This window comes from Oncorhynchus tshawytscha, linkage group LG07 (genome assembly GCF_018296145.1).
Source record: "Oncorhynchus tshawytscha isolate Ot180627B linkage group LG07, Otsh_v2.0, whole genome shotgun sequence".
In the NCBI taxonomy this organism is placed as follows: domain Eukaryota; kingdom Metazoa; phylum Chordata; class Actinopteri; order Salmoniformes; family Salmonidae; genus Oncorhynchus; species Oncorhynchus tshawytscha.
The window spans coordinates 5778105-5798801 of record NC_056435.1 but is presented as its reverse complement, the minus strand read 5'-3'; the positions used below and the strand labels follow the sequence as shown (position 1 = coordinate 5798801).

Sequence of the window (20697 nt, the reverse complement as noted above, 5' to 3'; positions counted from 1 at the left end):
CACGTTGTGCTTCCACGTTGTGCTTTACATGTGTAAAGTCTTCAGCAGACATCAATGCAGCGTGGCGTGTCGGTGGCTGAAGGCCAGAGTGTGAATGAATACACTGTGACACATCAATCTGTGGGTGTTTGTCACCTACTGTGTGTTTCTGACATGATGTCCTCCGTGTTCCACTGTGCCCTAGCTTGGCGTTGTCATTGAACTGTCACGACAGTGTTATTTCAACCTCAAGGCTTGGAAGCCAATCTTTTGTATGTGATAAAAAAATCAACAAATGGTGGCTATTGTATGTTCTGTATGATTTGGCCCTGTGAAGAGTTGAGAATGACAATGATACATTTTGATTCTAGGTACACTTGATGCAAAGTTTATCCAAGAGAGGATGCCAATGTTAGTGCTGTTGATACGCAACCAATTTCACAAATCTCCAAGCATTAGTTTGAAGCCTGTTGTGCCTTGACGTCTCGGTTACACCATTCATTTAATTTACGGTGAGCCGTCCGACGGTCGTCTCGGGGTTCTCTGACCGCCTCATGCCTTCACACTCTTAACAGAATTTCATGGCAGGACTTGGCTACAGCGGCTATGTAATGACCGTAGAGGCCAATTATGTTAAGCTATGTAGATATCTAGCTCGAAGGACTAGGAACAATAATGTCCCGTGGTCCAGTAGTGGGTAGGCTCTGAGAAAGGTGTTCCTTACAGCAACATCACATATTAGTAAGACGCCCATACGATCATCCTTACACCTCATTTTGCTCTGCTTCAGCCACAAGACCAAATCATCGGGCTGGCCTCCCCCCTCTGGATCCTGGGGCTCCCTGCCGGGACCCCCCTATGGCTGGGACATGGGCTCTTACAGGGACGGCCGAGACTACTTCAGCAAGTAAGTACCATCCCTCCCCAGGGGGTGTACAACAACAGTGTCCAGGCCCAACCCCCCCCCCAAAGTTGCAAATTCTAGGCCTAATTCAAGTCCACCTCACTCAGCTATTAACATTCAAATCACTTGTTGTAGCATTATAACACGTGACACACTGTTGCTCAGTGAGTGTGCCTTACAGTATAATTAGCGAGTGTGTGTGTGTGATCACCTACATTGTTTGATTAACCGTCCTGACTTAAACTTGAAATTAACCTCTGATCAAATTTCCCCCACATGCTTCATAGTGTGATTACTCAAAACGTCAGTTATGACAGGTGCTAGGGAACACCTGCGCTTAAATGGAGATTCCTAAGGATTATGAGGACTAGTGTAGTGTTTTTCTTTTTAAAGGTCCGTCGTTCCAATTTTGTCTGGAAATTCCAGACGCGTCATGTTCTCCCGTGTCCTGTATCAACAGTGTGCCAATGGAATACTGATCCCCACCTCCATCCCCTCATCCCTGTCTGACGTAGACTGCCTCAGTGTCTTGAATTCTTTCGGAATACTGATTTCTTTTACTACCTCTGTGGATACATAAAGCACACCTTTTCCCCACTGAGTGACACAGGAGTTCTGAACAAGGAAAGGGTGCTGTCTCCTATCTCTAGACGTGTCACTAGCATGGCGGCTTCTTTGATCCCAAGTGAGAATGGGGTGACGTTCACAGAGATGACACCGGAGTGCAGATAAGGGAGCGTGACAATTGGATTTCTAGGCGCGAGAAATAAATGGATGAGGACAGGTTAAACCGACGAGATTGTTCTCCTAACCTAACCTAGCACAACCTACTGTTACAGGTTTAGTGAATGTTGCTGTTCTCCTTCGTGGCAAAGGGGAATGTGTGTGCTTGCCTGCCTACGTGTGTGTGTGCACGTGGGCGTGTATGTGCGAGCCGTACCATTGGAGGTATTAGACAGCTATTAGGAGGATAATATATGGCTGGTCTCAGAGCAATATATCTGGCTTTGTGGCGATATTTTTCTCTGATTTGGCCCGAGTGTAATAGATGGGTCTCCCTGTTGGGCATAAAGGACTGAGTGGATTTCAAATACATCACCCTCTCTGTGCGCTTGGGATAATGATAGTACACTGAATCCTGAATCCCAGACAGTCCACACTATTGATATTATCCTATTGATATTAGACATTCCGGTGTTTACTGTGCCCTTGGTATACCCATGTATGGATTACCTGGTCCCGGTCTGTGTGGATCCGCTGCAACATCAGCATTTAACCTTCCATGGCACAGATGCCAGTGAACTCTGAACGATGAAACCGTGATCGATATGCCTGCGTGTAGCTCACCTAGGGTACGGGACTGAACACAATTCATCAGAATACAGATTTAGGAGAGGGAGAGCTACAGTAAAGTAGTGAAGCTGTATTGAAACTAGTCCTGAGAAAATGGACCTGAACAGAGAGAAAATGGAGATGCCAAAAAGACGTAATGGATTATATAACCCAGAGATACTTCATATTATCACAGAACCAATAGACATTAGTTTAGCAGGGGGATGGACAGAACCAATTGGAATAGGTAAAGAGAGGGCAAAAAAACACGAACATGGAGGATGTGGACTGTGGATATGGTGCAAGTGGGTACATCAGAAGCATAAATGTAGGAAGCCACACCCGATCACATCACTAATGCCAGACAGTAAACTTCAACCTTTGACCCATTGTGTGTACGTGCTTGCATGAGGAAGTGTGTCAGATGGTTTAGGAGTGTTATGTAGCACAGTGTAAATTAGATGTGTGAGTTATCTAAGTGGGAAGTGTCTATTTGTAGACTGCTGACCCCACCCAGATACAGGGTGCCAGACTGCTGATTGTTTTTATGAATCAGGTTGTCATTGTAAATAAGAATGTGTTCTTAATTGACTTACCTGTATAAATAAAGGTCAAATAATAATTACTTGAGTTAATAACAGAATCATTCTGGGGCCCAATTCCAAACTGATCCCACTACCCTCTCGCCGGTTCCTCACAGTTTTGGGACTAAAGCCAATTTGTTTTAGGCAGGGAACAAAAGAGTTTGGAGTAAGGCCTACCCAATAATAGGGAAAACACTATTCTAGTCAGGAGAGTCCTATGTCATTAGTCTCCAGTTGGATCAGTTTGGACTGAGAAGCTCCCCTATTGAGTCTGTCTCTGATGATGCGTTGCCTTGTCCTGTTTCCTCTCAGCCACGTGTCCCAGAGCAGCTCCCTGGAGGAGGTGCACCGTCTGGATGGGGTGCAGCTGGTGCCCCCTGACCCCCGGCTGGTGGAGATGAGACGGGACCCTGTCCTGGGGTTTGGCTTCGTGGCCGGGAGTGAGAAACCGGTGGTGGTCCGCTCTGTCACGCCTGGTATGCATCAACGTCCCACCAACTGCCTACATCTCCCATGACCCCTCCTGGTATATCCCTCCGCCTACGTCTCCCATGATGATCACTGACCAAACTCACCTGAAGAGCTCTAATTTAAAACCATATCAATACACATGACACTCTCACGTCAGAACAGGGCCATATAGCTGTTTCATGGGATCATATCCAGATATGTCCCTACATGAAGTTTAGAAATCTACTGAACATGACATTGGTACAAAGTGTTCAAAGACATTTTAGGCAATGCAAATTACATTCTAGTGTATGTGTTATGGATACCTTTACATCCTTGGGTTCATTCTAGCTTTCCCATCGACCTTTCAAGTGTCGGTAACATTATCTGTATTTTGGTTAATAAGAGCAGTTCAATCGTTGTCACATGCTTGTAGTATGACATTGATGCCATAGGGCTTTTCACACTCCGCACTTTGTAAGCAGTGGTCCTTGGCTCCAAGCACATGTCACGTCTCTATCAGCCTAGGGGGTATATCAATAATCCAATAATCACTGTTTGATCAACAATATAATTCAATAACCACAATTGTCATGATTAGAGAATTATTAAGGAATATGAGGGTCGTGTTAATTCTAATGAGACTTCTGGCCCTGGTGTGATGTCATCTATCTAGTCCCCGCGATATGTCCCCGTGCATTGAATAGTCCCCGCGATATGCAACTTTTCTGGGAAGTCAGGAACCAATATACGCAGTCAGTTAGCAAAGCAAAGGCTAGCTTTTTCAAACAGAAATTTGCATCCTGTAGCTTTAACTACAAAAAGTTTTGGGACACTGTAAAGTCCATGGAGAATAAGAGCACCTCCTCCCAGTTGTCCACGGCACTGAGGCTAGGAAACACTGTCACCACCGATAAATCCATGATAATCAAGAATTTCAACAAGCATTTATTTACGGCTGGCCATGCTTTCCTCCTGGCTACCCCAACCCCGGCCAACAGCTCCGCACCCCCCGCAGCTACTTGCTCAAGCCTCCCCAGCTTCTCCTTCACCCAAATCCAGATAGCAGATGTTCTGAAAGAGCTGCAAAACCTGGACCCGTACAAATCAGCTGGGCTAGACAATCTGGACCCTCTCTTTCTAAAATTATCTGCCGCCATTGTTGCAACCCCTATTACTAGTCTGGTCAAACTCTCTTTCGTATTGTCCAAGATTCCTAAAGATTGGAAAGCTGCCACGGTCATCCCCATCTTCAAAGGGGGTGACACTCTAGACCCAAACTGTTACAGACCTATATCCATCCTGTCCTGCCTTTCTAAAGTCTTTGAAAGCCAAGTTAATCAACAGATCACTGACCATTTCGAATCCCACCATACCTTCTCCGCTGTGCAATCCGGTTACCGAGCTGGTCACGGGTGCACCTCAACCACGCTCAAGGTACTAAACGATATCATAACCGCCATCGATAAAAGACTGTACTATACAGCCGTCTTCATCGACCTGGCCAAGGCTTTCGACTCTGTCAATCACCGCATTCTTATCGGCAGACTCAACAGCCTTGGTTTCTCAAATGACTGCCTTGCCTGGTTCACCAACTACTTCAGACAGAGTTCAGTGTGTCAAATCGGAGGGCCTGTTGTACGGACCTCTGGCAGTCTCTATGAGGGTACCACAGGGTTCAATTCTCAGGCCGACTCTTTTCTCTGTATTTATCAACGATGTCGCTCTTGCTGCGGGTGATTCCTTGATCCACCTCTACGCAGACAACACCATTCTGTATACATCTGGCCCTTCTTTGGACACTGTGTTAACAAACCTCCAAATGAGCTTCAATGCCATACAACACTTCTTCCATGGCCTCCAACTGCTCTTAAACGCAAGTAAAACTAATTGCATGCTTTTCAACCGATCACTGCCCGGACCCACCCGACTAGCATCACTACTCTGGACGGTTCTTGGAATATGTGGACAACTACAATACCTAGGTGTCTGGATAGACTGTAAACTTTCCATCCAGTTTCATATTAAACATCTCCAATCCAAAATTAAATCTAGAATCGGCTTCCTATTTGGTAACAGAGCCTTCTTCACTCACGCTGCCAAACATACCCTCGTAAAACTGACTTTCCTACCGATCCTCGACTTCGACGATGTCATTTACAAAATAGCCTCCAACACTCTACTCAGCAAACTGGATGCAGTCTATCACAGTGCCATCCGTTTTGTCACTAAAGCCCCATATACTACCCACCACTGCGACTTGTCTGCTCTCGTTGGCCGGCCCTCGCTACATATTCGTCGCCAGACCCACTGGCTCCAGGTCATCTATAAGTCTTTGCTAGGTAAAGCTCCGCCTTATCTCAGCTCACTGGTCACCATAACACCACCCACCCGTAGCACACACTCCAGCAGGTATATCTCACTGGTCATCCCCAAAGCCAACACCTCATTTGGCTGCCTTTCCTTCCAGTTCTCTGCTGCCAATTTTTTTTAAATTTTTTTTATTTTACTAGGCAAGTCAGTTAAGAACAAATTCTTATTTTCAATGACGCTCGGGGATTCGAACTTGCAACCTTTCGGTTACTAGTCCAACGCTCTAACCACTAGGCTACCCTGCCGTCCCAATGACTGGAACGAATTGCAAAAATCGCTGAAGTTGGAGACTTATCTCCCTCACCAACTTTAAACATCAGCTATCTGAGCAACTTACCGATCACTGCACCTGTACACAGCCCATCTGTAAATAGCCCATCCAACTACCTACCTCATCCCCATATTGTTTTTATTAACTTTTTTGCTCTTTTGCACACCAGTATTTCTACTTGCACATCATCACCTGCACATCTATCACTCCAGTGTTAATTTGTTAAATTGTAATTACTTCGCTGCTATGGTCTATTTATTGTCTTACCTCCTTATGCCATTTGCACACACTCTACATAGACTTTTTCTATTGTGTTATTGACTGTACGTTTGTTTATTCCATGTGTAACTCTGTTGTTGTTGTCTGTGTCACACTGCTTTGCTTTATCTTGGCCAGGTCGCAGTTGCAAATGAGAACTTGTTCTCAACTAGCCTACCTGGTTAAATAAAGATTTGATTTGATTTATTTTTTATTTCACCTATCTGCCTGACTAAATAAATGCATAAGGCAGCCACTGCCATGGATTGTATCTCGCCTATAGCAGCCTCTGAGCAATTATGAATTCTCGACAGAACAATTACCTCTTGAACTGAATCTCCGCTAGGCTGTATATGAGCTCACTGAAACACAGTGCTGTAGTGGTGGCTTTTTCCTGTCAATTAGTGTGATAATTAAAATGACACGATGCAATTGGTCATGCAGTGACACCAATCAAATTACTTTTTTGTTCTCATCTGACAACTTTGGTGAGGTACAGCGAATATTAGTCGGTGAGAAACACCAATCACTGATGGATTACATGATGGTTGTTGGACTATCGATCCTTTAGATATTCCATGTTGTTTTCATTTGATCCCAATAATCTACTGAAAGACTTTGACACATGTAACATTGTCAATCAACTTATGAGTGTTGCTCATCCGGTGCTTAGTGTGACTACAGACTGAGACGACAAAACAGTAAGGCAGAGGGATTCTCTCTCAGCGTCTCTCTATTCTATTCAGATGTTGGGAGAGTTTCTGAAGCCCCCTACGCTCTCTCCCCACGTCTCCTCTCCTCAGCCAGTGTCATCCATCAATCCGTTTATTCAGGACTTCACTATCATGGGAAACAGGCTTTCTTGTTGGAAAATAATTAGCGCTTTCAGAATCGGTGCAGGCATCGGGAACAAAGGCCCATCTTCATCTGTGCCTCTACATTGTGCCTCTACAACACAAGCAGAGAGATTCAATTGCCAGAGCCGGTTGAGAAGCTCGTAATCTCCACAGGAGAGAGTGGGACGCAGAGAGACTGTGTCACACCTGGGAATTGAGTGAACCTGAGTTTTTGAGAAAAATGTCATGAGTTCATTTTTCTTTGGTGTTAGCGGGTAGGGCTGACGTTTGAAACCAGATTTGAACCGAAGACAACGTGAACACGGAGCCTAAACTTTTACGACAAATGTATGTACAAATCCCTGACAATCTGTGTGCATGTGTGTGTGTGTGCCTGTGCATTCATGTGCGTGCGTGTGTGTGTGTGTGTGTGTGTGTGTGTGTGTGTGTGTGTGTGTGTGTGTGTGTGTGTGTGTGTGTGTGTGTGTGTGTGTGTGTGTGTGTGTTTGTGTGTTTGCAGGAGGTCCTCGGAGGGAAAGCTGATCCCAGGAGATGAGATCATCATGATCAACGACGAGGCAGTCAGCTCAGTGCCCAGGGAACGAGTCATCGACCTCGTCAGGTGACCCTGTCTGTCTGTCTTATTGTCTCTGTTTATCTAGGGTATTCATCATGGGTAACTATGTCCAGTTGTGCCAACAGCTGTTATCTCCCATGGCCCTTCAGGCGCCAGACTTTACAGGCACTTTTTTCCTTTTGAGAAAATAATTTCATAAACCATTATTTCTGTCTCCTTAACAAAGTAGAGACGTTACAAAGTATTCGGTGATTTGATGGCTGTAATTTCCCGGACACATCCGAACCTTTAGGGGGGGGGAACATCTTGTGTCCTGTCCTTCACGTTGTAGTTTTTATTTTGTGATTATGCTCTGTGGAGTGTAAACACGGCTGACAGTTGTTGTATTTCTGAAGGATGACCAGACTTTCTCAAAAGGCCTTCGGTTGTTTTTATGTGTTCAATTCTGAAAAGTGAACATTGCATTTTCGTGACTGCATTACTTGATTGGGCATCTCTCACATATTCAGAGCCAATTGTACTGAACAGAACTCAGCCAAAAGCTTGGGTAATTATACTTTCTAACATAGCAGACATGACATTTCACTTGAAATTGATAAATGTCAGAGTCTGAAGTGAGGCTGTGTTCTTTGTTTGTGGAGACGTGAACATTTTTAATAACATCTCATCCCCCCCAGATACCAGAATATGGTGTGTGTATGCATGTCCATGCGTGTGTGTGCCTCCAAACATGTGTGCATGCGTGCGTGTGTGCGCGTCTGTGCCTGTGTGCGCGTGTAGTTCATTATATTGGATTGGAAATCATTGATTTCCTGTTTACGTTACCATTAAATTGAAGTCATCCACTGTGACTATCAGTCAATTAAATGTGCTTTTCTCCCTCCAGAAACTGTAAGGAATCCATTATGTTGACTGTTGTCCAGCCGTACCCTGTGAGTATCTTTCTTTTTTAGAACTGTTGGTTATAATAACAGGATGTAACATTGCTGCACACCCGACACGGGGATTGGTTTCATCCTGACCTCCATGCTAAATCTCTCTGTTCTCAGTCACCCAAATCAGCATTCATCAGTGCAGCCAAAAAAGCCAAGCTCAAGTCCAATCCGGTCAAAGTGCGCTTTGCAGAAGAGGTCATCATTAACGGTCAGGTTCCGGTAAGTTCTCCTCCTGTCACATGGTTGACCATTGAATTTATCCATTTGACCTTTAACCACCAACTGAACTGAGCAAGTTATTTGTGTACAGTTGAAGTTGGAAGTTTACATACACTTAGGTTGGAGTCATTAAAACTCGTTTTTTAACCACTCCACAAATTTCTTGTTAACAAACTATAGTTTTGGCAAGTCAGTTAGGACATTTACTTTGTGCATGACTCAAGAGCCCCGACTTGAGCCCGATCAAACATCTCTGGAGAGAACTGAAAATAGCTGTGCAGCGATGCTCCCCATTCAACCTGACAGAGCTTGAGAGGATCTGCAGATAAGAATTGGATAAACTCCCCAAATACAGGTGTGCCTGTAGCTTGTAGCGTCATACCCAAGAAGAGTTGAGCCTGTAATCACTGCCAAAGGTGCTTCAACAAAGTACAGAGTAAAGGGTCTGAATACTTATGTAAATGTGATATTTCCGTTAGAAATGTTTATAAATTTGCTAACATTTCAAAAAAACTGTTTTTGCTTTGTCATTATGGGGTATTGTGTGTAGGGGGGGGGGACAATTTAATACATTTTAGAATAAGGCTGTAACAAAATGTGGAAAAAGTCAAGGGGTCTGAATACTTTCTGTGTTGATATACACTTGTTTATCTGACTACATCCAGACAGTTCAACAATGCTAGCAAGCAATATAAGGTCATTCCTTTGTAAGTCCTGCTTCCACCTAGAACGCAGTGAAGGACAACTCTGTTCTCTTCATGTAGGCTACTGTATGTCTTGTATGTCATTCTTCTGTGTCTCCTTTCCACCCAGAACACAGTGAAGGACAACTCTCTCCTCTTCATGCAGAACGTTCTGAAGGTGTACCTGGAGAACGGGCAGACCAAGTCCTTCCGGTTCGACTGCAGCACATCCATCAAGGTGTGTGTGGCTCTTTGTGGAGGGGGTTGGAGTGGCACTCTTTCTATAATTACTGTGGTGAAATGGGAGGAAATTCATGGAATATGGCGTGGGGACTCAACCTTGACTTGAAATGCAAATTGCATTCTAACCATCTTAGCTACACAGTGGCAGAAAACAAGAAAACAAATACAAAATGTATCATTTGTTATTAGGACATTGAAATTGACCTTTGGTTATGGTGTGATAGGATGTTATCATGACCTTACAAGAGAAGCTGTCTATCAAGTGCATTGAGCACTTCTCCCTGATGCTGGAACAGCGGACGGAGGGATCGGGCAGCAGGCTGCTACTGTTGCATGAACAGGAGATGCTAACTCAGGTAGGAATTACTGTAGGCATGCTAACGCTAAGTCATTGGTTTGACCTTTACTCATCCAGGAAGTCCCATTGAGGTCAAGCGACCTCTTATGTAAGGTATACCCGGCCAAGAGGGCAATTCATGACAGAGATCAATCAATGACTCAATCAACCAATCAATTTACAAAGCCCTTTTTACTAGTGCTTTGCAGTATACACTTATGCATTTCATCTAACACAAAGCAAATGGAGCTTCTGCTTTCTGCCTTAAGTCCTAATAGTTTGAAAAAGAGCGGAAGAAAGAGAATAATATATGTAACTGAACTAGACACCCCTAGCCCATTTCAGGAGGATAGGTCTCAGTATGGAGCTCTATAGCTACAGGTCCAAGTTATCAATGTCCCAGAGAGAATAGAGAGAATGAAAGTCATTCATCTGTTGCTAGCCCAGAGTCACCCTCAGTGATCCCATTCTGCTTCCTAAACACACTCCCACCTCAGCCTCTTCACTTAGTATCCTATAGATAAGAGGCAATTCTATTCCAGCACTACCGCACAATCACACTCCAAGCTTCTAGCTGAGACAGACAAAGTACACATCCCAAATGGCACCCTATTCCCATTATAGGTCACTACTTTTGACCAGGGCCCATAGAGCGTCCCATAGAGTGCTGGTCAAAAGTAGTGCACTCGGGAATGGGGTGCCATTTGGGACGTGCGCAAACACTTCCTGCTCAGTATTCATAGAGCGACTCAAGAACACAGCGTGATTTATCAAGTCCGGCACAGCAGGGCGCCTCTGCTTTCAATGTTTTAATGAAAGTGTGCTGCGATCAGAGTGAGGATACTTTTAATATGCATCACCATCATCCTGCATAGACAGCCCTTTGGTGGTAAGCAATAACGGGACTAACCGACGAATAACATGTTATGATTCTTTTCAAGGATGAAAAGAGTTATGTAATAGGTTTTGTTATGATTCTTGTAAGGGGCTGAAATCTGTAAGCTCAATGCTCAAGACGTTACACTCTTAGAAAAAAAAAGGCGCTATCTACGTAGAACCAAAAAGGGTTGTCCTATGTGGCCAGCCGAAGCACCCTTTTGGAACCCTTTTTTCTAAGAGTGTACCTTTGAAGGAACGAGGGCAAACTACTGACCAGTGTAGCACTTACAATATATCTCCCTCTGCCTGTCTTAATGAATTCCTGTCCCTTGACAGAGGCCAAGAACCTGTCCAATGGATGTAAATTTGCCTGACTTGTATTTGCAACAATGACTCACCCTGTCCTTAGCACTGACCTTACCATCCCATTATGTCCTCGGGAATGAATTTACCTGACCATTTGATGAAGTTTGACGTAGCACCTTGAGGGATCTTGCATTTGATGTTTTCCGTTTTGATGTGTCTGTATCTCTTTCACATCAGTATACATTTACAGTGCAGTAAAACATTTTAATATTTTCTCTATAACACACACTCAATTCCTCCCCCTCCTTTCTCACATCCTCTCGTCCCCTTTTTCATTTCAGGTGACACAGAGGCCGGGGTCTGATAAGATGAAATGTTTCTTCAGAATCAGCTTTGTCCCCAAGGACCCGGTGGATCTGCTCAGACGGGATGCCGTGGCATTTGAATACCTCTACGTTCAGGTGAGAGCACCACAGGAGACCTGGCCCAATCATAGTGGAGCATAACACAAGACCGCACTCCTGTATTCTCAGGTGAACTTGTCTAACAAGCTTTGAGACTTTAGCTTGTCAATAATGGCCTTTTGATCAATTACTGTACATGCATATCAAGTTCAAGTTTCCCATCCAAAATTGGTTAGTTGTCCAAGGTTTTAGGCTCATTCAGAACTGCATAATATTTTCTGTTCTCTTGGGATTGACTATTCAAAGCAAAATCGCTTCTATGTTACTGACAACAATGCCCGGTTTCTAGCTTGTCCTTCATCAACTTGTAAATAGAACAAAATGCATCTATTTTGAATGGATTTGAATCCACTGGTTCTAACTGCCCCACCTGGTCTTCCGTAGAGCTGTAACGATGTGGTTCTTGAGCGCTTCGGCTCGGAGCTGAAGTACGACGCCGCGCTCCGATTGGCCGCTCTGCAGATGTACGTCCTCACTATGACGACCAGGCAGACGCAGAAGGTCTCGCTCAAATACATCCAGTAAGTTCAGCTCCTTACTGTAAGTCAGTTAAGAACAAATTCTTATTTTCAATGACGGCCTAGGAACAGTGGGTTAACTGCATTGTTAAGGGGCAGAACGACAGATTTTTACCTTGTCAGCTCGGGGGATTCGATCTTGCAACCTTTCAGTTACTAGTCCAACGCTCTAACCATTTCTCTCTCTCTCTCTAATTTGCATTATTTCCACGCCCTTGAATATCAAATGCCTTCTTAATTTCCAGGAAGGAGTGGGGTCTGGCCCTTTTCATCCCATCAGCGGTGATGACCAGCATGAAGGAGAAGAACATCAAGAAAGCACTGACACACATCCTCAAAACCAATCAGAACCTAGTGCCTCCGGGAAAAAAGGTACAGTACGGATTCCATTGTCACCTCTCTCTCTCTCTCTCTCTCTCTCTCTCTCTCTTTATCTTTCTCTCTCTCTCGTATGCTTAGCAGAGCTGCCCTCTAGAGGAGTGTAGCTGTCTGTTTGCTTTCTTTTTTTTTTCTTCATCGTCAATGATGATGTCAGTTGTGTATTTGAGACAGAGATACAGTCAAACCTATAAACAGTTAGTGTATTTTTGTTAACCCCAAGATATTTTCCTCTGGCTTTTTCCCCCTGCAGTTGACTGCGTTGCAGGCAAAGGTGCACTACTTGAAGTATCTCAGTGAGCTGAGGTTGTATGGAGGGAGAGTGTTCAAATCCATACTTTTGGTAAGGCCACTAGTTGTATCTGTCCCTATTTCAGTCATTTGTCAAATGGAAAAACAATATTGTTCCAAATCCATATCCTGCCTTCTCTATTTTACACACTCTCTCTCACACACACACATACACACCCCTCTTCTACCCCAACACACACACACACACCCTCACCCCCCAACACACACCCTCACAGCAAGGGGAGAAGCAGACAGAGGTGACCTTGCTAGTGGGGCCCAGGTACGGCATCAGTCACGTGATCAACGCCAAGACCAACCTGATGGCCCTGCTGGCAGACTTCAGCCACGTGAACCGCATCGAGATCCTCACAGAGGATGATATCAACGTCCGCGTGGAGCTACACGTCATGGATGTCAGGGTAAGGAGTGGGGCCTGACGTGTCGAGTTGACACAGTTAAGTGAGTGGCTTGAGGCTTGGACCAGTAACCGAAAGGTCGCTCGTTCAAATCCTGAGCTGGCAAGGTGGGAAAATCTGCCGTTCTGCCCTTGAGCAAGGCAGTCAACCCCCAACAACAACTGGGCGCCGATGACGTCGATTAAGGCAGACCCCCCCCAAACCTCTCTGGTTCAAGGGGGTTGGGTTAAATACGGAAGAAACATTTTGGTTGAATGCATTTAGTTGCGCAACTGACTAGGTAAAAGTGTACAGATACCCATAAGGCATCATGCTCTGGTCAATATTAGCTGGCTAATAAGTAGAAAAAACTGTTTGTACATAAATGCTATTCTTGCAAGACCACATCCATGTGTTCTGTAATGTTTGTATTTCTTCCTGTTTGATCTGAAGCCCATCACATTGATAATGGAGTCCAGTGATGCCATGAACCTGGCGTGTCTGACAGCAGGGTACTATCGACTCCTAGTGGACTCGAGGAGATCGATCTTCAACATGGCCCACTGCAACAGCATTGCTGAAGAAATGGGTTGGTCAACCTAGTACTATGCGGTGTGTGTGTGCGTGTGTGTGTGTGTGTGTGTGTGTGTGTGTGTGTGTGTGTGTGTGTGTGTGCGCTTCTGTATAAATGTCTATTATTATCAGAATTTCGCCAAAGTGTTGAAGTGAGTTCCTCTATTAAACAACAGATCAGGACAATCTTCTGGAGTGGCCGTACAGCACTTCGTTAGGCAACTGTGAGGACCCCAATGTGGCCGGCCAGGATGAGCGTTACAGCAGTGACATGGACTTCTCTAACAATGGAGGGAGAGAGAACAACATCTCTCCCCACGTTCCCGAGCCCCAAAACCATACCCTACCCCTGCAGCAGAACGAGAGGCCATCGGAGGGGCGGAGGAGTCCCCAGCCCCCACCTCTCCCCCGCCAGAAACAAACCCAAAGACTCCCCCGGAGCGCCAAGGTCTCCTTCATCTTCGGAGACCCCCCTTTGAACACTGTGAACCCCCAGAACTTAGGCTACGAGTGCCTGATGGATGAGAGTCCCGAGGTGCCCGAGAACAGGCCCATAGCCTACTTGCACAACAACGTCAACAACACGGGGGACTTCAGGACCCAGGTGACCGTGCCCTATCAGTTCGCCGACGGCAGTTCGCATGTGGTCTACAGCAACATCGGCGAGGAGCTGGTGGAGGAACCGCTGCTCAGGGACCTTTGTTATGCAGACACCACGGACGATGCCGAGGATGAGGACGACGCCAGCTGTGAGGAAGACTCTACCGGGGGGGGAGGTGGAGAGGGCGGCACGACGGCGGCAAGCAAAGCCACGTTCCTCACCCTCTCAGGCTCCAGCGATGACATCATCGACCTGACCTCACTTCCTCCCCCCGAGGGGGGCGATGACGACGATGATGATACTGACGGCGTCCTCCATTCGCTAAATCTCGCCATTGCCGCCCCGCCCCCGGGGTTCAGAGACAGTTCTGATGAGGAAAGCCCTGAGGGTCGCCCTTTGGCCACTGCCGACAACGATGACATGCCCGTGTCGCTGATCGACGCTGTCCCCACGGGGTCACGTCTCGAGGTGAGCGGCGGGGAAAGGAGGCTGGAGGATGCCATGGTGACAACCCTGCAGGCACTGGAAGCCCTGACTGTGTCCGAGGAGAGGCCACGCCCACCACGCCCACAGCGACCACAGCCCAACAGTAACCCAGGTCTTTAGTTCTACCATCATTGTGCCAACATCACTTATAGTTTACAGCTGTTGTACATACAGTGTCATGGCCTTGCTCTAGTTTTGGTTTTTCATTGCTCACTGTTGTGCTTGTGGTCAGACCTGGCCCAAATTAGGATGTCTTCAAACTATATGTTGAACTTTGTTTAAAGTGATATAATAGAACTATATTACTTTTATGTAGTTAAGGTTGAAAGAAGCTCAAATTCTAATCTTTTTTCTCTCTGGCTCACATAGGTGTGCATATGTCTCGGGCTTTCAGTCCTGAGTCTTCCTCTGACTCAGGCAACGAGACCAACTCCTCAGAGATGACCGAGACCATGGAGCAGGCCGCCGCCCACAAACTCATCCACGAGAACCACAGGCGCCTCCTTATCGCCACCTCCGAGGGCTACCAGCCTCTGACGGAGGAAAAGACAGACTTCCCTGTCTCGCCCAGAGTGGCCACCCAAAAGAAAGCCCACAGCCCCTCCCACCATCGAGACGGCGGGCCGCCGTCGTCCGCCACGCTCCCTAAACAGACCCTCCATCCAGATGGCATAGAGCTGGATCCAGAAACCACTGATTCTCTGACTAACCTCTCCTCCGGCTTCAGCAAGCGACCCAACTCCGTAGTTGGAGGGAAACAGCTAAAAAAGTTGGCCGACACCAACGGGAAGTTCAACACGTTCAGTACCAGAGACGGCCACAGGGGGAGCCAGCTGGATGTGGAGCGCACCTCGTTCTGCGAGAGGTTGCAGAGAAGGCCGCCTCTTCCTCTACAAGAGAATTCCATCTCCATCATGGCGGAGAACCTGGCGGTGAACAGCCTGCCGAGGAGTCACCGCAGGCTGCCGTGCCCCCCTCCCCCACACCCTGAACGGACAGAGCCTGTGGAGGGACTTGGGGAGGCTGCAGGGGGGGACAATGGGGCGATGGGCGGCCAGGAGGAAGGGTACCTGGGGGGAGCGGCAGGTCCTTTCCCCTCCTCCCCAACCAAGAAGCCCCGGGACCCCCCCGGTGGGCAGGGAGATGCCCCAGGGGAGCAGCTGCAGCAAGTGAGGCAAGGAGTTGCCCGGCTGTGTGAGTACCACCTAGCCAAACGGATCTCGTCCCTCCAGAGCGAGGCCCACAACTCCCTGCAGGGCTCCCAGTGCTCATCACTGGACGCGGGCTGCAGCACGGGGAGCAGCGCCTGTGGCACCCCAACGGATTCGCCCCTCTGTGCCCCTGACGGCAACCACCATCCGCTCTCCGAATCTTCCACGTCCCTCAGGGTTTTCACCTACGAGGACAAGGCTCCCCATTGCACCCCGGGCCAGATCCCTGGGGGCAGGGACCTCCACCCCCAAGCAGACCCCACACTCCTGCGGAAGATGCTGCCCAACATACACCCTCCTGGGTCAGACACCAGCAGAGAGGGTTCCATCCGGTCGGCCAAGATGAAAGAAACTACAGGTAGTACAGCTAGAAGGAGTAACCTTCAAAATGATCTGCATGCCAAGACAGCCTGTGTAAGGGGTGCTAACTCCAAGGAGGGGAATGAGTCCTATAGGCAGCTCATTAACTACCTGACAGTGAGCCAGATGCACCAGGGAGGCAGGTTGCACAGTGCAGGCCTGGGAGGGGGAGTCAGGAAGGACACTAGGAGATATATTACCAGTAATCCCCAACTGATAGAGATGGTTAGGAGTAAAGGGAACACCATTCACCGCTATCCCTGCATGCCCTCCTCATCCTTCCTCAGCCCGAGTCTAGTGAACCCCAATGCAGCCACCTCACGGGGTGACAAAGGCTCCCGACTGTATCACTCCGCCACGCTGCCCACTAAGTTGAAGAGCTATCCTGACTTGCATGCTCAGAGACCTGCTGACAGTCTTGAAGTAAGGCCCAGTGGCACAGAGAGGAGGAGCTCCTTTTCGGGCCTTGAGAGTGAGTTAGAGAGGGGCGCCATCGACCCTGAGGTCGAGCGGTTCCTGTCCCTGAGGGACAGCATCCATGGAGGGGGTGGGGGCATGGTCCACAGGCCCCCCTCCAGGGCGCGGAGTGTGATGTTCCAAAGCGGTGCCAGCATCTGTGGCCCAGAGGACTGGCTCAGGTCTGACTGCAGGACAAAGCATGCCGTCCGAAAGGCTCTTAACGATTCTCTCTGTTTCTCTACTGCCCCTAGTGTAGCTCGCACAGAGCAGCTGGGGACGTCACTGGGAGCGGAAGCAGGAGATCACCCATCAGCTTTCACTAAGCAGGCCCGAGCCTGTGCCACGGCTCCTCCTCCTCCTCCACCACCTCCTCCACCTCCCCTACCAGCCAACATGAGCACCATCAACTCCACTGTGCCAAAGCAGGAGTCCACCGTCACATACAGACAAAACCACATTCAGTCAGTCACAGCCAGCCTCCACCACCAGTGCGAGCCCAATATGAACAGCCTCCAGGGGGGCAGGGATTCCAGTGTGAACAGCCTCCACCTGGGCAGGGAGCCCAGCACCAACAGCCTCCACCTGGGCAGGGAGCCCAGCACCAACAGCCTACAGCGGGGCAGGGAGCTCAGGCGGAGCACCAGTAATGTAACTGCGGGCTGCGCGAGTGTGGAGGTGCTCTTCGACAAAGGCAGCACTAAGTGCCAGCAGCAGCAAAGACCAGTTGACCCCAAACTACAGAGGAGACCGACGAGGAAGAGGCTGTCGAAGAGCTACTCGCAGGGCTCGGTAGCGTCTACCTGCTGGTCGGCTGGGGGCAGAGACAGCCGGAGGGCCTCAGTGATGTTTCCCCTGCAGAAGGACACCAAGCACATGAAGGGCTCACAGAAGCTGGACTCGGGCAGCCCCTGGAGGTGCCATGGTCCCTTCAGCTACTGCTTCTTCAAGAGGAAGAGCCAGGCGGAGGAGGATGAGGTAGAGGGAGATGAGAGGGACGAGAGGGGCGAGAGGTCCAGGCGCAGCCATGGCGGGGAAATGGAAGAAGCAGCGTCTACCTACGGCCCTGCCATGGACGCAGCAGGCGACCAGCTCTACAGCGAGGTCCTGACCAACATGAGCTTCAGCGACCGGCTGTCGCGCATCAACACGCTCAAAGACCGCATGTACGTCTTCCCCGTTGGCTTCTCGGACGTACACCGCGACGCCAGCGAGCTCATCGCTCTAGTGCGCTCAAGCGTAGGCAGGGGGGACCGCAGCTGCCAGGTGCCACAGATCACAGCAGACCTGTCCCAATACAAGCAGCTGCTGTCCATCGAGTCTAAAGAGCTGGGGCGGGCATGTCGCAGGATGGCCCAGGCCCACGGCAGCCCAGAGGAGATGCTGCTGGCCATCACCTGCAGTTTCCAGGTGCTGTGCTGCCTGTCTGAGGCCTGCATGTGCCTGGTGAGGGGCCTGGGGGCATCAGCCGCCCAACAGCAGAGGGAGGTGGTGGCCAAGGTGGACGAGCTGGTCATGAACTACATCTGCCTGCTGCGCGCAGCCGAGGCGGCGTCCATCGGAGCGCCCAGCGACCACAGCGTCAATGCCCTGGTCCGCCACTCCAGCACCATGTCAGCCATCGCCAACGCACTCACCCGCTCCCTCAAAACGCTGCTTAGCAAGTAGTAGGACGAGTAGTAGGACGCTCAGCCGGCGGCACCATCTTTTAGTGTTATGTACATTATACAAAGCCATACAAGTCCAGAACTTTGTAATAAGAACTGATGTTATTATAGACACCCTTCTTCCTGTGTACATTTGTTTTCCATGTATATAATGTACATACAGTACATATGATACACTATATGAATATATAAATTACTAAAGATATTTTGAGTGGTCATTGGGAAGACATGTACTCTTTAATGTGATATTGACGATGCAGTTATAGGTTGCAATGTGGAGAGGATTGATGTACCGTAGCACTGAAATTGCACTGCATTTAACACTCCTTAGTGTAATTTCTAAATTATTTTGACATGTTTTTTTTTAAAATACAGAGGGCAAAAACTTATAATGAAAAGACATAAAATATGTAAGCAAGTATCTTATTAAAGCGCTTTTAAGTCAGTGTGTAATGTTTAATAATTTTTAATAAGTTATTTCATTGTATTCGTTTTAATATGATCCTCTCTGGACTCAATGGTGTCCTTCAACATCTACAGTTGAATTCGGAAGTTTACATACACTTAGGTTGGAGTCATTAAAACTAGTTTTTCAACCACTCCACAATATTTCTTGTTAACGAACTATAGTTTTGGCAAGTCGGTTAGGACATCTACTTTGTGCATGACACAAGTAAATTTTCCAACAATTGTTTACAGACAGATTATTTCACTTATAATTCACTATATCACAATTCCAGTGGGTCAGACACTAAATTCACTGTGCCTTTAAACAGCTTGGAAAATTCCAGAAAATTCCATTATAGCTTTAGAAGCTTCTGATAGCCTAATTGACTTGTATTGTGTTGTTTTACCAGGTAAATTGACTGAGAACACATTCTCATTTACAGCAACGACCTGGGGAATAGTTACAGGGGAGAGGAGGGGGATGAATGAGCCAATTGTAAACTGGGGATTATTAGGTGACCGTGATGGCCAGATTGGGAATTTAGCCAGGACTCCAGGGTTAACAGCCCTACTCTTACAATAAGTGCCATGGGATCTTTAATGAACTCAGAGAGTCAGGACACCCGTTTAACATCCCATCCAAAAGACAGCACCCTACACAGGGCAGTGTCAATCACTGCCCTGGGGTATTGGGATATTTTTTAGACCAGAGGAAAGAGTGCCTCCTACTGGCCCTCCAACACCACTTCCAGCAGCATCTGGTCTCCCATCGAGGTACTGACCAGGCCCAACACTGCTTAGCTTCAGAAGCAAGCCAACAGTGGTATGCAGGGTGGTATGCTGCTGGCTCCAATTTGAGTCAATTGGAGGTGTACCTGTGGATGTATTTCAAGGCCTATCTTCAAACTCAGTGCCTCTTTACTTGACATCATGGGAAAATCAAAATAAATCAGCCAAGACCTCAGAAAAAAGTCGGGTTCATTCTTGGGAGCAATTTCCAAAAGGTACCATGTTCATCTGTCCAAACAATAGTCTGCAAGTATAAACACCATGGGACCACGCAGCCGTCATACCGCTCAGGAAGGAGACGTGTTCTGTCTCCTAGAAATGAACGTACTTTGGTGCAAAAAGTGCAAATAAATCCCAAAACAACAGCAAAGGACCTTGTGAAGATGCTGGAGGAAACACGTACAAAAGTATCTAACATCCACAGTAAAACAAGTCCTATATTGACATAACCTGAAAGGCCGCTCAACAAGGAAGAAGCCACTGCTCCAAAACCTCCATAAAAAAGCCAGACTACGGTTTGCAACTGCACATGGGGACAAAGATCATACTTTCTGGAGAAATGTCCTCTGGTCTGATGAAACAAAAATAGAACTGTTTGGCCATAATGACCATTGTTATGTTTGGAGGAAAAAGGGGGAGGCTTGCAAGCCGAAGAACCCCATCCCAACTGCTTTTCTGCAGGAGGGACTGGTGCACTTCACAAAATAGATGACATTATGAGGCAGGAAAATTATGTGTATATATTGAAGCAACATCTCAAGACATCAGTCAGGAATTTAAAGCTTGGTCGCAAATGGGTCTCCCAAATGGACAATGACCCCAAGCATACTTCCAGAGTTGTGGCAAAATTGCTTAAGAACAACAAAGTCAAGGTATTGGAGTGGCCACTACATAG

General features: G+C 47.5%; 1 protein-coding gene across 2 annotated transcripts; it reads left to right on the top strand.

Annotated features, from left to right (window-relative positions):
* Positions 1-761: 761 nt before the first annotated feature.
* Positions 762-19164, top strand: LOC112255145 (FERM and PDZ domain-containing protein 4-like). Of its 2 annotated transcripts, XM_042323977.1 has the most exons (15): positions 762-886; positions 3112-3279; positions 7511-7609; positions 8451-8496; positions 8614-8718; positions 9532-9639; positions 9869-10000; positions 11508-11627; positions 12015-12151; positions 12394-12520; positions 12780-12869; positions 13054-13236; positions 13666-13801; positions 13962-14984; positions 15242-19164. In XM_042323977.1, the coding sequence occupies exons 1-15, from the start codon at positions 849-851 to the stop codon at positions 18565-18567; spliced, it is 5838 nt and encodes a 1945-aa protein (XP_042179911.1). In that variant the 5' UTR covers positions 762-848; the 3' UTR covers positions 18568-19164. The 2 variants fall into 2 exon arrangements, with proteins under 2 accessions (XP_042179911.1, XP_024283968.2); XM_024428200.2 differs by lacking the exon at positions 762-886 and having other exon boundaries at positions 3191-3275; positions 7508-7609.
* Positions 19165-20697: the final 1533 nt, after the last annotated feature.